A 15,747-nucleotide genomic window follows, 5' to 3' on the forward strand; every position below is an offset into this window, starting at 1 on the left:
GTAACTTGGATAATATGGACACCTTAAAGTATAACTTTTTAATGGTGATAATTTATATGTTTCAGAGACCTTGCGGCCATAGTTTTTGTTTGAACTGTTTCCAGAGATGGGTTGGGCAAGGGAATTATACTTGTGCAAAGTGTCGATGCAGCATACCTCCTAAGATGGCAAGTCAACCACGCATCAAGTCTTTACTTGTATTCATCATCCGAATGGCCAAGATGTCCATATGAAGATCTAGGTATGGACCACTGAAATATCATCAGTACGTGCATAACCAAGACCGACCTGATAAAGCATATACAACGGAGTGGGCAAAGAAGAGCGGAATGGCTAATGCTGCCAGTGGACGGATACATGTCACTACTCCACCTGACCATTTTGGACCTATTCTTCCAGAGAATGATCCAGAGAAAAAAAAGGGTGTTTTGGTTGAAGAGTGATGGGATCTTCGCATGGAGTGTAGGCAATGGGCATTCATTATCCACATGTATAAGGAATTGCTGATCAATCCAAATTATGGTGCACAATCCGTTGTTATTTCTGGGGGTTACAAGGATGATGAGGATCATGGAGAATGGTTCTTACATCAGAAGGTTTGTTAGAATATAGAAACACATGTTGTCAATTGTATATATAAATCCAACATTTTACCACTTATAATTATTAATTTGTGAAAGTGCATATGGCTACTAAATATGCTTCTTTCATATTCTTGGGTAGTTGTAATATTATGAGCATAATATCCTACTATTTCTCGAAAGGTTTTACACTTTATAAAAACATAGACAAAGTACTTTGAAATACATGATTGTTTCTTTCAATTTATTGTACAATAAAATTGATAGCTTAAATTTCAATAGATGTTATCTTTAAAAATATACCCCAAACAGTGTCTAATAAATTGATCTACTTTATTAAAGATTTTTAAATGATTTCAAATTTAGTCAGTTTTTAAAATTATCTTATCATATCCCATGATTGCGTAGTGAACCCCATAAATATAACTCAAAGAATAGCCATATCAATCAATGGCACACCATCCACATCTTTTTCAGTAAATCCCCTTGATTCACAAGCTCGGCTGCCAGCAATTTTCACCGCCCCCACTCTAAACTTCATGTATGCGTCCTTCTATGCCCATTACTATCCTCTTGTTTTGAACTTGCGATTTCTTTTTTCCCTACTTGTTCTTCCTTTACCAAACTTATTGTACCACTGTGGGCGATGTCGTATATTAAAAGAAACGAGAAAGTTAATCATTTAGATGAACAATAGGTTTTTTCTGAAAAACAAGAAAAAGTTACTTTTCAAGAAGCCGTTATTGATTTCATTATCAAATCTCATCAAAAATATTATTTTTTTATATTATAACTGTATATATAAAAATTAAAAAGATTACCAAACAATAATCGGATTTGTGCAACAACATTTTTTTTACCATCACTTTTTCTGACAGCACGATAATTTTTAACAACATTCTCGCACAGACCTTTAGTTGTAAATATATTTTATTACGAAATAATGAAGGTGTATTTAATTGAATTTAGTTGAAAGGTATTTTCACAACTATTTCGAAAAAATGATAAAATTATAAAAAAAATCTTTAAAAAGTGATATTTAAAAATATATATATTTTTCCTTTTTTACGTAGATATAAATCAATAGGATTAATATTTCTATGTATATAAAATAATATAATTCAGTAATACTTTTAAATATATTCGTAACATAAATTTTAATTAAATATTACATATTTACATGAATAATATAAAATATTTATTCATCTGTTTATTAATTTTGATAAAAAGAGATTATTTCTCTATAACTAAAAATCTCCAGATTTTCACATAAAAGATGGAATATCTATACTATACTATAATAAGCCAACATGGGTATAATTTGTAGTCCAAGGTTTTAGTTATATTTTTTGGTTTGGTACTCTCCTTTTGGTACTACAAGTCTAGATATGTGGAGTCTATTAGTATTATATTATTAAACAGTTTCAAATACTAAAAACACTCATAACAATCCATTATCATATAATATTTCATTAAAAAATTATAATAATGTTATACATAAAATTATAAATCTACAATTTTAAATATCTTCTTTTATATTTTTTGGTTTGGTACTCTCCTTTTGGTACTACAAGTCTACAAATGTAGAGTCTATTATTTTTTTGGTGGTGCTCTCCTTTTGGTACTACAAGTCTACAAATATGGAGTCTATTAATATTATATTGTTAAACAGTTTCAAATACTAAAAACACTCATAACAATCCATTATCATATAATATTTCACTAAAAAAATTATAATGATGTTATAAATAAAATTATAAATATACAATTTTGAAGATCTTTCTTTTAACAAGAACCTTCATATAACTATTTTTAACTTTAACGTGTTCTATCTCAATATAAACAAGAACCATTACATAATATTTTCCAACTCTAATCTTAAAAGTTATTGTTGTAAAAAAAACCAAGATCACAAAATTACGTTAAAATTCGATTGATTTACTGAATCTACACGATCGGCTAGGTTTGGAAAAGATTTGAATTTTGTGATTTTTTTTATTTTTAAATCTACGTGTACTATATTCGAATTAAATGTACTAAAATCAGAAAATAAAAAATATATATATTATGGTTTGTCGATTTTCAAGTAATCAGGGGAAAATATAGCCAATTGAATGATATATTTTAATTAAATTTCAATCCATTAATACTAAAATATTAATAAAATAATGTTAAAATTTAAATTATAAATAATAAATTACGAACTATATACCCGTCCGTGCTTTGCAAGGCCAGTATTTTTGAACAAGGTAATGTAAAGAAGCGCAGTTGCATAACTCTGATTGAGTTCTCAACGACACGTTTTACTTCCCTGCTGCCAGAACGGTGAGTCGCGATCAACCGCCCTCAAACCACCGTAGCACCACCACCTCGATTCCCCATGTAAGATATACAATTGAATTAATTGGTTGAAGCTTTTTCATTTTATTATCTTTATGTATTATCCTCAAGTGTAGTTTTTATAGTACGTACAGTCTTATTAGCTCACCCTTGATTAATTAAATCATAAACATACGCATAGTATAGGGCATTAACCTAAAATTGGAAACTAATTTTGTTGTGATTAGAAATGTTTAGTTTAAAGTGGTAGATAAAATGTTGATTAGCTTGCTAGTGGTTCTCTTCCAATGTTGTATTCCACTTGTTCTCGAATTTTTTTCGAGTTGTTCAGTTGTTCATCATACTCATTGTTTAGTTTTAATTTGTTACATGATATTAGAATGTGGTATATACACAAATAGCATGATTATGTTGTGCTGGACCAATTTGCAAGAATTGGAATAGGGCTTTCGATCAGTGTTTGATTGTTTTTCCTGTCAACGGAAAGTGCGACTGCTTGTGTATGTATATTTTTCCTTGTAATTAGCATATGAAGATTTTATGACTTCTTTTGGATATAGTATTATAAAAATTATATATAACGCAGCTAGTAGTTATATTGGATTTGCTGTTCTGTAACTTCTCTCTAATATTTGGTGATTGAATAACGACTTGATGCTTATCTATGGTCAGTAATTTTGGCTTATATACATATTAAGTTATTAACTAACATCTTCTCTGTGTTTTTTTTCACTTTTTCACCTCTTGCAATTCGGATAAATGTTTGTCATTAGCGGCTCATCTTAGTTTTATATGAAATTTACCAATATTGAGAGAGTGTGTTTTTTGCATTTTTTCTCCTTTACCTCGCTGCAGCTAAATATATAATCTGCTGAGAAATCTTAATCCTCTTCCAAAGAAGGCCTCTTCATTGACTAATGCAGTGAAAGGTACTTTAGTTGCTTCGGCTAGATAGCCGTAGTTGCTTGGATTCAGCAGAAAATATATAGAGCTTAGCTTGGGTTAGCAAATTTAAACACATGATTTGTATGGAAATCCACAAACATACGTAAGCAGAATGGAAGTATAGATCCAGGACTCACCTTGTAAATAAACTCACCCTTTGATTTCCTGTCGCCGCAGCACTCAAAATTTTAAATGCTTCGGCAGACAAGCATTTGGCTGGAAGGAGAACTTACTAGTACTGAGCATATCTGAAGAAAATTGTCAATTGAAATGTGAAAGAAAGTTAAGGGATTACTTCACAAATTACAAGACAAGTGAGGAGGAAGAGAAGATTTCATATCTGAAGGAGATTGTTAATTTATGAGGCTTCTGGACTTCTGGTCACAGGAGGTCAAATATAACTAAATTTGTAATTTAGGGAGGTGAGTTTGTACAAGTATTCGCTGGTAACCTACTGGTGTTATGGTGTAGGTAAAGAGGAATAATTGACTAGATCAATCAGGGACTAAGAAGAGATTTCAGTTGGGTAAGAAAATTGTTGATCAGAGAGGCTTGATGGTCAGAGGAGGTTACAGTCATTATATTTATGGATTATTGAATGTGACTACATGTGCTAGGAACAATATGATAGAGAGTTGAAAACAATTCATGAAGCATATATCAGTAATATATAATATTTAAAATGAAAGGGTTGATATGGTTGACGTATTTCTTTTAACCCCTCAAGCTGATGTCACTAAACAAGGTCCGATTCTTTGTAGCTTAATTAGAAACCATTAAGACAGTTGATTAAATGACAAGTAGTTGAAATTGGGCGGTTCAAACAGGTTCAGCTGGTCCTTTTGCCTTGATGTTCTTTGGTACATACCAAACAACAAGAAAACCGAAGTACTAAATGTGACTACATATTTTGTAAGAGCGTACTGTTTAATTTTCTTGGCTCGGTATATGGCATACTTCTAGCTGGCAAATCTGTTCATTTTCATAAGTTTTAAGCGTGCCTCAAGTTTGCAATATAATAGGTACGCTTTCAAGCTGGTTCTTCCCCTAATTCTAGTGGAAATTGAAATTCATTCATATATCTTTACAAATTTGGGATTGAACTTCCTTAAAAAAAAAGGATTGAACGTTAAATATTTTTAACTTCGGGGCATGCTTAATTTATATTTATATTAAAAGCTGTATTTTAATTGATTTATGCAGAGTTCAGTTGCTTACTATGTAAAAGCGTGGTGACTCTCCCTGTCACAACACCTTGTGCACACAACTTTTGCAAGTCCTGTCTAGAAGAAATATTTGCTGGGCAGACTTTCACCAAGGAGAGGAGTAGGGGCGGGCGTACTCTGCGATCACAGAAGAATGTTATGAAGTGCCCTGCATGCCTCATGACATATCTAACTTTCTTCAGAATCCACAGGTTTGCTTATATTTGTACAAACTGATAGAAGTTGGGAACTAGATCTTGTGTTTGGGGACAACTATTAACAGATTTAGAGCATTCACATTGGGTACCTCATCCCTATCCTTAATTCCTTATATTCTTACTAAATTTAGTAATTCCCCAAAATTATCTTCATGAATTTAAAAATCTTCTACATCTCATTCCCCATCCTATCTTACCCCATCCCTATATTCCTTTTTATATTACTTCTTTCTCTCACTTTCATTTACTATCTAATCAGTTACACCTAAAAATAAAACTAAAAAATGAAAGGGAAGGGTATGGGGAATGTACAGTGAGTCCCCAAATATGGGGTTTTAATTTTTGTCCCTAAAACTAAACCCTATTTTAGGGTTTCGGATGGAGCCTCAATTTTGGTAAAAAGTTAAAGAATCCTTTAAATTATAGGGATAGGAAACATATGGGGATGCCAATGTGAATGAGTGTGTCATTATACTGATTTTGGAATATTACTGTTACATAATTTTATTGTTATACTTCTAGACCCTGTATAATTTATTGATGCACACATTGACAGCTTTATTTTGTTGAAATACAGGTGAACAGAGAAGTGATGGATATCATTGAGAAACTAAAACAGAGACCTGAGGATGAGAATACTGTGGACGAGTCTATAGTGAAGGTATCGGATACTTCTGAAAATGGTGGCTTGGTGGCTTTGTCAACAGATGAGGATACAGACTCATCAAAAACTGAAACTAAGCCACTGAGCTAAATACTGATGTGGTGGCTGGCAGGAGCGCTGGTGTAACCTGCAGATGAACAAATTAAACTTAAAGTATTTTCTTTCATAAGAAGCCATAAACTTAAAATTCACTTTACATATCTACATTTCTACACAGGGCACCTTTGCATAAGCCAATCTTTATATCCAGTATGTTGGTTGTACGGACTTTGTATTTTTACAAACTTAACTTTGCTTTGCTCTGTACATAATTACATTAAACGGGGCGTGTAAATTTGCAATCCAATAATTCAGTAGAATTAAGAAATGTGACTGATTTCTAGAATATTATACACATCTTCGTTTTGATATTTGTGACATGATTCATTTTACTCCGAAGCATGCTTGAATACAAATACATATTACTTCATCGGTCCCGTTTTCTCATTTTCTTTTCTTTTGCCTCAAAATAATTGCATCATCTAACTAATATGATATATAATGTATTAAGAAATGATTGTTAAGTAAGTAAGAGTTTGTTTTCAAGTTACTTCTATGCCATTGTTAAATAAACATATAGCTCAAATTAATTTTTTCAAACTTAGTTTTTTGAGTCCAAAACACTATTTAGTTCGCTAACTACCAAATACTAATATTAAATATTTATATGGTCAAAACTTTAATATGATTCACATGTCTAATTTTTTTTTTTTTTTTTATCAAATATTTGACTTTTAAATATGACCAATATATGAAGACCATGTTTAGAGAAAATATAATAACTATAAAAAAATTATATCACTTTATAATTATTAGGGGATAGTCCCACGTGGTTACATAGTTTCACTAATAACGAACCTCCTTTTCTATTAATTAACTGAATATATATATATATATATATATATATATATATATGTGTGTGTGTGTGTGTATTTATACATCACACATTAATTATATATGGAAAATCTAATAGATTTTTATAGCCACTATATTTATTTAAGTAAAAGAAAGTTTTAGAATAATAATATATATCGTGACTAATTTTGAATAATTATGTATCAGTCTTATTATATATTTTCAGTATATGATAATTTTTTTGTGAATAAAATTAAAAAATAATTCTCTCATTTCTTCCTTATGTGATTATAAATATCTTAATATGTGTTTTTTTTTATCATATTTCTCGTCGGCCGCATTTCATCTTCTTTCATTCCTCTTTCTCCTTCTCTCGAATATTCCGCCCTTCCTCTCTCCATCTTTACCAAATTACCATCAATATATCAAATATAACCTCAATATCACTGTCACAACAAAAAGAAACATGATCTAAAAATGATAAGTTGTGTTGTTCATGATTATTATCCGATCTATGGTGTTGTGATTTATTTACTCATTGATCTTTTGTGCTATCGGAGTAAAGAGCGTGGTACACATAATATCTTGGTCGATCTGGTAAGTCGTTCTTGGAATAAATTTGTTACACACTGAATATGGATGAGTAACGATTGTATGAATCGAATGATAAATGTTTTCATCTGAATGAATTTTAAACAAAAAGTTTTGAATTTATCTTTTTTGAAACTCAAAAATAAATAGTTTAATATTTTTGTGAGTATCGAATCAAAAGTTCAATTCGATCATATACATAATCATATCTTGTTTTGGTTTAGTCTGTCTTATGAATTTTTTGATTCAAATCAATAAAGTTAAATGGGGTTCAGATTTAATTTTACTTTTTTTAATTTATATCAAGATTTGATTCCGATTTTATCTTGATTAAATTAATAAATTCATGTTAAGCAAAACTTTTCAATAATTTTACATGAGCTTTTGTCATATGTCTATGACAATTCTCGAGATCTTCAACTTAATATATATCAAAATTTATTTCAATTTTTTATTATCATGTTTCTTTCTCAATTTATTAGTTTCAAAATTGTATATTCAGTAAACAATGAAGAGAGTGCTTCAGAAAAGATTGAATGTCATCCAATTTCACCTGTGGAGGATGTGATGATTATGACAAAGTCTTCAAATTTCACTTACCTTAATGGACAACCTTTAGGTTTTGAGGATCAAGTTGCCGTTGCTCTGAGAAGGTTAAGTTCAGGTGAATCATTACTGATTGTTGCTTATTCCTTCCAAATACACAAAGCAACTGTCGGTAACATAACTTGGAGGTTCGTGGAAGCTAGGGAACAAAATAGAATCCACCATATCTAGTGGCCTTCAACCTGAACTAAGATGGTAATCCACCATATCCAGTGAATGGACTTCAATTTGAGCATTTCTTTACACATTTTTTGAATTGTTATATGATTAATTTTGTGATGAACACGTTTCAGGAAGTTCGGTTTTATGTCTGCAGAGTGCGTTTTCAGTTCCTTGGGTTTATGATATATGCTTGCATATTTAGAATTAGGAGATCATGTCTGGTCATTGTTTTGGTTTCAATACAAATTTCTGATTGTTCTGAGTTACTTGTTTAGAATTCATGATTGATTTGGTAGGATCGCTTTTTTTTAATTACTTGCTAATAGAAGTTTGTAGTTGTAAGTTATGAGTTATTTGGACATTGGAGTATAATTCCAGCAATTCTGAAGTTATGTTCATGATAAATGAGATTAAAATCTTTTATGCTTTGGGAGGGATATAGCATTGCTTTGTTTACAGAAAAAAATAAATCAAGTTCATGTACATATGAAGCTTGTTTATTCAGTATTAGCCTACACCTAATAAGGGAACAAGTGCGGTTCGGTAGTGCTTCTTTTTTTTCCTAGATGTTTCTTTCATTATTTTGCACAGTTAGTCATATACCTTCATCAACAGTTGCATTTTTCTTCTTCATTGTTTAGCTCACTTGTTTCTCCATATCATCATTGGTGCTCTACGTACAAAAGAATGTAGCTCTGATCATGATTATATTTGTAGTCACACTGATGAATTTTCTTGGTGAAAAGGTCGTGTAGTTGTTCGACTGATAGTTACAATTGCATCCTTTTTTACAATTAAAATATTCTGATAAACATAAATTTTGGGCAACTTGGATAATATGGACACCTTAAAATATAACTTTTTAATAGTGATAATTTATATGTTCCAGACACCTTGCGGCTATAGTTTTTGTTTGAAGCGTTTCCAGAGATGGGTTGGGCAAGGGAATTATACTTGTGCAAAGTGTCGCTGCAGCATACCTTCTAAGATGGCAAGTAAACCACGCATCAAGTCTTCACTTGTATCCGTCATCTGAATGGCCAAGATGTCCATATCAAGATCTATGCATGGACCACCGAAATATCATCAGTACGTGCATAACAAAGACCGGCCTGATAAAGCATATACAACGGAGTGGGCAAAGAAGAGCGAATGGCTAATGCTGCCAGTGGACGGATACATGTCACTACTCCACCTGACCATTTTGGACCTATTCTTCGAGAGAAGAAAAGGGGTGTTTTGGTTGGAGAGTGATGGGATCTTCGCATGGAGTGTAGGCAATGGGGCATCCATTATCCACATGTATAAGGAATTGCCAGTCGATCCGAATTATGGTGCACAGTCTGTTGTTATTTCTAGGGGTTACGAGGATGATGAGGATCATGGAGAATGGTTCTTACACCGGAAGGTTTATTAGAATATAGAAACACATGTTGTCAATTGTATCTATAAATCCAACATTGTACCACTTATAATTATTAATTTGTGAAAGTGCAATGGCTACTAAATATGTTTCTTTCATATTCTTGGGTAGTTGTAATATTATGAGCATGATATCCTACTATTTCTCGAAAGGTTTTACATTTTATTAAAACATAGACAAAGCACTTTGAAATACATGATTGTTTCTTTCAATTTATTGTACAATAAAATTGATAGCTTAAATTTCGATAGATGCTATCTTTAAAGAATATACCCTAAACAGTGTTTAATAAATTGATCTACTTTATTAAAGATTTTTAAATGATTTCAAATTTAGTCAATTTTTAAAATTATCTTATCATATCCCATGGTTACCTAGTGAACCCCATAAATATAACTCGAAGAATAGCCATATCAATCAAAGGCACACCATCCACATCTTTTTCACTAAATCCCTTTTATTCACAAGCTCGGCCGCCAGCAATTTTCACCGCCCCCACTCTAAACTTCCTCTATGCGTCCTTCTATTCTATGCCCATTATTATCCTCTTGTTTTGAATTTGCGATTTCTTTTTTCCCTAAGTGTTCTTCCTTTGCCAAGGTTATTGTACCACTGTGGGCGATGCTGCATATCAAAAGAAACAATAAAGTTAGTTATTTAAATGAACAACATGTTTTTTCTGAAAAACAAGAAAAAGCTACTTTTCAAGAAGCCGTCATTGATTTCATTATCAAAACTCATCAAAAATATTATTTTTTATATTATAGTTGAATATATAAAAATTAAAAAGATTACCAAACAATAATCGGATTTGTGCAACAACATTTTTTTTTACCATCATTTTTTCTGACAGCACGACAATTTTTAACAACATGCTCGAACAGACCCTTGGTTGTAAATATATCTTATTATGAAATACTGAAGTTGTATTTTATTGAATTTAGTTGAAAGATATTTTCACAACTATTTTGAAAAAATGATAAAATTATTAAAAAAAACTTTAAAAAGTGATATTTTTGATAAATATGTTCTCCATCCGTCCGAGCATTACTTTCACTATTTGCACGTATTTTGAGAATAGTATAAAATATAGTTTCATAACATTTTTTGAATAAAAGTTTGAATGTCAAATTTTTATTGAGAAAAAAATTTAAAAAAATTTATAAAACTATATTTTGAAAGAGTCTCAAGATATATGTCAAAAATGTAACGTAAAGAATCTACCGGGGAGAGAGAGAGTAATATTTTATTAGAAACAACATAACAACGACCTAAACCAATTTATGTAATCTTGATGGACCAAAATTCCGCCCGAGGGATATATACATACTTAATTTAAACTCGAGGAACTTGTATAAATATCCAAAATCAGATTTTAATAAACCTCAATTCATTTTAATCTAGAATTTAATAAACACAAATAAATATATCTTATTCAACTTATTTGAAAGTTTCAACTCATTACAAACGAGTATCTTATAGTACTAAGATATACTTAAATTTAAAATTGTATTAAATTAAGACCAATAAGCTTAATTGAATTTTAATGTGTCGAGTTAGTTGATGAATTATTAAATAAATTTTTATAATGTGATATTTATTATTAAATTTAGTTATTTATATAGATTAAATTGTATCGTAGTATGATTATAAATTTGCAAAAACATACATACATATATATATACATATATATATATATATATATATATAGGCTAATGATCAAATAGAAACCAATTTTAAAATAAAAACTAGAAACCAATACAAGTTAGTGATATTCTCAGTACAATTTAGTGATATTCTCTTTAGGATTTAGTGATATGTGTTGCAGGAATTAGTGAAAATTTAATCTCCAGATATGTTCCACTTAAAATCTCCAGATCTGTTCATGTTTTCAATTCAGATGGTGGTGATAGTGGTGGAGATGGTGGAGGTGAAGGTGAAGATGAAGGAATGATGATTGTAGCGGAGGTTTGAGCGGCTTGAAGTGGGGGGTTGGAGCGTTGCCGGATTAGTGGCGGCTCCGCGTTTGAAGTTGAGTCGAGTGGAGAAAGAAGTATGAACATGGTTGAAGGAGGTTGAAGCAGCGATTAAGATGGGGATGGTGAAGATGGAGGTGTGGAGGTTGTGTTGTTAGAGAAATAATGGAGGTGGAGGTGGAGATGGAGGGGGCGGGCGGCATAGAGGTGGTAGTGGTTATGAAGGAGGTGACGACGGAGGTGGTGGACTGGTGGTAGTGGAGGTGGGTTGGCGAAGATGGAGGTGGTTTTGGTGAAGATGGAGGTGGAGATGGGGTTGTTTAAGAATTTAGTGGTATCTACTTTAGGATTTAGTGATATTTCAGATTGGTTTTTAGTTTTTAGGATAAGAAGGTTTCTATTGGAGTAAAACTATATATATATATATATATATATATATATATATATATATATATAATATTAGTTTTTAATATCATATCGTTCTTTTAATTCTATATCTAAGAATAAATATTAAAATTGAACCTTTCAAAAACTTAAATAATTTGTTTAATTTCCTAAAGTTTTATTTTATAATTTTTTGCAAATTATTTTCAAAATATCGATATTTTTCCTTTCTTACGTTGATATAAATCAATAGGATTAATATTTCTATGTATATAAAATAATATTATTCAGTAATACTTTTAAATATATTTGTAACATAAATTGTAATTAAATATTACATATTTACATGAATAATATAAAATATTTATTCATCTATTTATTAATTATGATAAAAAAAGATTATCTCTCTTTAACTAAAAATCTCCGGATTTTCGCATAAAAGATGCAATATATTTTTGAACAAGGTAAAGGAGCGCAGTTGCATAACTCTGAGTGAGACGTTGAGTTCTCAACGACACGTTTTACTTGGCTACTGCCAGAACGGTGAGTCGCGATCAACCGCCATCAAACCACCGCAGCACCACCGCCTCGATTCCCCATGTAAGATATACAATTGAATTAATTGCTTGATGCTTTTTCATTTTATTATCTATATGTATTATCCTCTAATTAGCTCACACTTGATTAATTAAATCATAAAGATAAGCATAGTACAGGGCATTAACCTAAAATTGGAAATTAATTTTGTTGTGATTAGAAATGTTTATTTTAAAGTGGTAGATAAAATGTTCATTAGCTTGCTAGTGGTTCTCTGTATTCTACCTGTTCTCGAATTTTTTTCGACTTGTTCAGTTGTTCATCATACTCATTGTTTAGTTTTAATTTGTTACATGATATTAGAATGTGGTATATACACAAATAGCGTGATTATGTTGTGCTGGACCAATTTGCAAGAATTGGAATAGGGCTTTCAATTAGTGTTTGATTGTTTTCCCTGTCAACGGAAAGTGTGACTGCTTGTGTATGTATATTTTTCCTTGTAATTAGCATATGAAGATTTTATGACTTCCTTTGGATATAGTATTATAAAAATTATATATAACGCAGCTAGTAGTATAATTGGGTTTGCTGTTCTGTAACTTCTCTCTTATATTTGGTGATTGAATAACGACTTGATGCTTATCTATGGTCAGTAATTTTGGCTTATATACGTATTAATTAACATCTTCTGTGGGTTTTTTTTCACTTTTTCACCTCTTGCAATTCGGATAAATGTTTGTCATTGAGATTTGAGTGGCTCATCTTAGTTTTATATGAAATTTACCAATATTGAGAGAGTGTGTTTTTTGCATTTTTTCTCCTTTACCTCGCTGCAGCTAAATATATAATCTGCTGAGAAATCTTAATCCTCTTTCCAAAGAAGGCCTCTTCATTGACTAATGCAGCGAAAGGTACTAACAGAGGGTTTCCATATCAAGGCACTAAGTTGTCGATTCAGTCCAACATCGTGTTGCAATTTTGTGCGAACTCTAACGGTCGAGGCTGGAGAAAGACATGATCACTTGTATAAAGATTTACCGCAGTCCCCTAAGAGCAAATCGGAGAGGAAACCATATGTAACACCAATGAAAATTCTGATTCAGAAGGCAAAAGTGGAGAAAGAAGCTAGGAAGGCCCAGCCATGTAGGATGTTAGAAGAACCACCAGACAATGGCCTTCTCGTACCTGAGCTTGTCAACATTGCTCATCAGGTCCACCGAAGTAGGGAAATTCTCCTTTCTGGGTTATCTAAACTGGTCAAAACAATTCCTGTTCAGCGATGCAGGTATGTGCACGAATGTAGGTTTACTATTGGATGAAGGATGTTCCCGACGACCCCATACTTGTTTCAGCTTAGGCTAAGACTTTCAAATGAAATAAATGCATTAAGTTGTTCCAACTTCATAACTAGTATCAAAGTTCACTTCCATTTAATATAATTACCCTTCTCGTCTGAAGTCAGTTAGTTCTTTTAAGTTGCCAGAGTATATGATTGAGATTAGTACGTCATTTCTCTCTACTAGTATCAAGCAAAATGTCAATTGCCCTAAAGTGACAACTGACAAGTAATTCCTCCAAAGGTGAAGGGTCTTTTGTGTAGGAACCCTAACACAGTATTTTCTTTTCAGGTACTGCTCTGAGATTCACGTTGGTCACGCAGGACATGAAATTAGGACCTGTATGGGTACAAATAGTGGTTCTCGTGATGCTACACATGTATGGAAAAGAGGAGGCACTCATGATGTAATTTGCTTTCGCAATTGTTTCCACCTCAATGACCGTGTCGGAAAACCAAGAGTTGGGCATGATGAGAGGAATACAATTAGACGCATCCCTGCCATTTTGGAGCTCTGTATACAGGCTGGCGTTGACCTTGACCAATATCCCACAAAGAGAAGAACAAGACCTGTGTACTCTATAGAAGGTAGAATAGTAGATTTTGAGTCGGTGGCTGAAATAGAAGAGAGTAAACGAGATGTAGAAATGAATTCTGCAACTACAGAGGATTCAGTGAATCATATAATGCAACTGGATAGTAATGTTCTCTCACAAATGCAACCAGAGCATGTGGAGGAGAAGGGCTTGAGAGGATTAAGCATAATGACGCTCAAATCATGGTTTGAAATGATCTCAGGAGCCAAGAAGATTATGGAGAAGTACAAAGTTCACACTTGTGGATATTGTCCTGAGGTTCAGGTAGGCCCTAAAGGACACAAGGTGAGGAAATGCAAGGCATCTAAGCACCAGACTCGCAATGGTTTGCACGCTTGGCAGGAAGCAACAATTGATGACATTGTTGGTCCTAACTATGTCTGGCATGTTCCTGACTTGAGTGGACCTCCATTAGTTAATAATCTGAGGAGCTTTTATGGGAAGGCACCTGCTGTGGTGGAGTTGTGTGTGCATGGTGGTGCACCTATTCCAGATGAGTATAGGAGTATGATGAGATTGGATGTGGTTGCTCCAAATCGTGATGAAGTTGATCTTGTTACTTAACGCTTGTTTTTCTGAGCAGTAGGTTCCATGTAGAAGATGCGCTGTCCCTAATACTGTCCCTGTTACTTTATTCTTTGCACTGGGGAATCAGCATTTACAAAACACTCTCTCGGTGGATAAGCCATAGTAGAAAATGAGATAAGTTACCATATTGCATCATGAGTCATGACTAATTGACTATTGCTGTAAAAGGAAGGTTTTTGGAAAATCTCAATTAGGTCTTATGAATGGAAGGGGAGTATTAAAGTCATTGTGCCTCTGGGCAAGATGTTGTAGATACTGTCTCATCTTGACTACTTGCACACACAAATGTAGAAGATTTTTTTGTTACTTGATTATTTTTTTCTTCTATCCCTGACTGATGTGTTAATCATCAGCATGTTTTGAAGTTCAGTTAATGTTGCAACAATGATGGCACCTCACACTTTTCCTTTTAAGTTTAAGCAACTACTCTGTAGATCCACTGATTACTCTATAGATCCGGTGGTGATAATATTATCGCCGGTGGTCTTGTGAAAGAAGAGAGATGAATCATATTGGCGAGAGATGAATCATTATAGCATCAAGTTCCTATCTTGTTTCACGAATAATTATAGCATGTTTTAGGGAGGATGCAATATATAATTTTTCAAGGGGAGTAACAGATAACATTTTATTGCTTTGATTATACTACATGTTTAAAGGAAATAATTTGGGTTTCTTAAGATAAGTTATTAGATTTT

General features: G+C 32.3%; 1 protein-coding gene and 1 pseudogene across 3 annotated transcripts; both read left to right on the forward strand.

Moving 5' to 3' along the window:
• Positions 1-455: 455 nt before the first annotated feature.
• On the forward strand, positions 456-6,320 carry LOC108194959 (E3 ubiquitin-protein ligase ORTHRUS 2-like; annotated as a pseudogene).
• Positions 6,321-12,438: 6,118 nt separating this feature from the next.
• On the forward strand, positions 12,439-15,488 carry LOC108196104 (APO protein 3, mitochondrial). 3 transcript variants are annotated; one of them, XM_017363213.2, is made up of 3 exons: positions 12,439-12,589; positions 13,366-13,814; positions 14,158-15,488. In XM_017363213.2, the coding sequence occupies exons 2-3, from the start codon at positions 13,429-13,431 to the stop codon at positions 15,023-15,025; spliced, it is 1,254 nt and encodes a 417-aa protein (XP_017218702.1). In that variant the 5' UTR covers positions 12,439-12,589; positions 13,366-13,428; the 3' UTR covers positions 15,026-15,488. The 3 variants fall into 3 exon arrangements, with proteins under 3 accessions (XP_017218702.1, XP_063938421.1, XP_063938420.1); XM_064082351.1 differs by having other exon boundaries at positions 12,449-12,589; positions 13,451-13,814; XM_064082350.1 differs by having other exon boundaries at positions 12,452-12,589; positions 13,410-13,814.
• Positions 15,489-15,747: the final 259 nt, after the last annotated feature.

This window comes from Daucus carota, chromosome 7 (genome assembly GCF_001625215.2).
Source record: "Daucus carota subsp. sativus chromosome 7, DH1 v3.0, whole genome shotgun sequence".
NCBI lineage: Eukaryota > Viridiplantae > Streptophyta > Magnoliopsida > Apiales > Apiaceae > Daucus > Daucus carota.

Coding starts and splice junctions, on each gene's coding strand:
- LOC108196104 (XM_017363213.2), top strand. CDS start 13,429: ATGCAGCGAAAGGTACTAACAGAGGGTTTCCATATCAAGGCACTAAGT. Junction 13,815..14,157: donor ATTCCTGTTCAGCGATGCAG/GTATGTGCACGA, acceptor TTTTCTTTTCAG/GTACTGCTCTGAGATTCACG.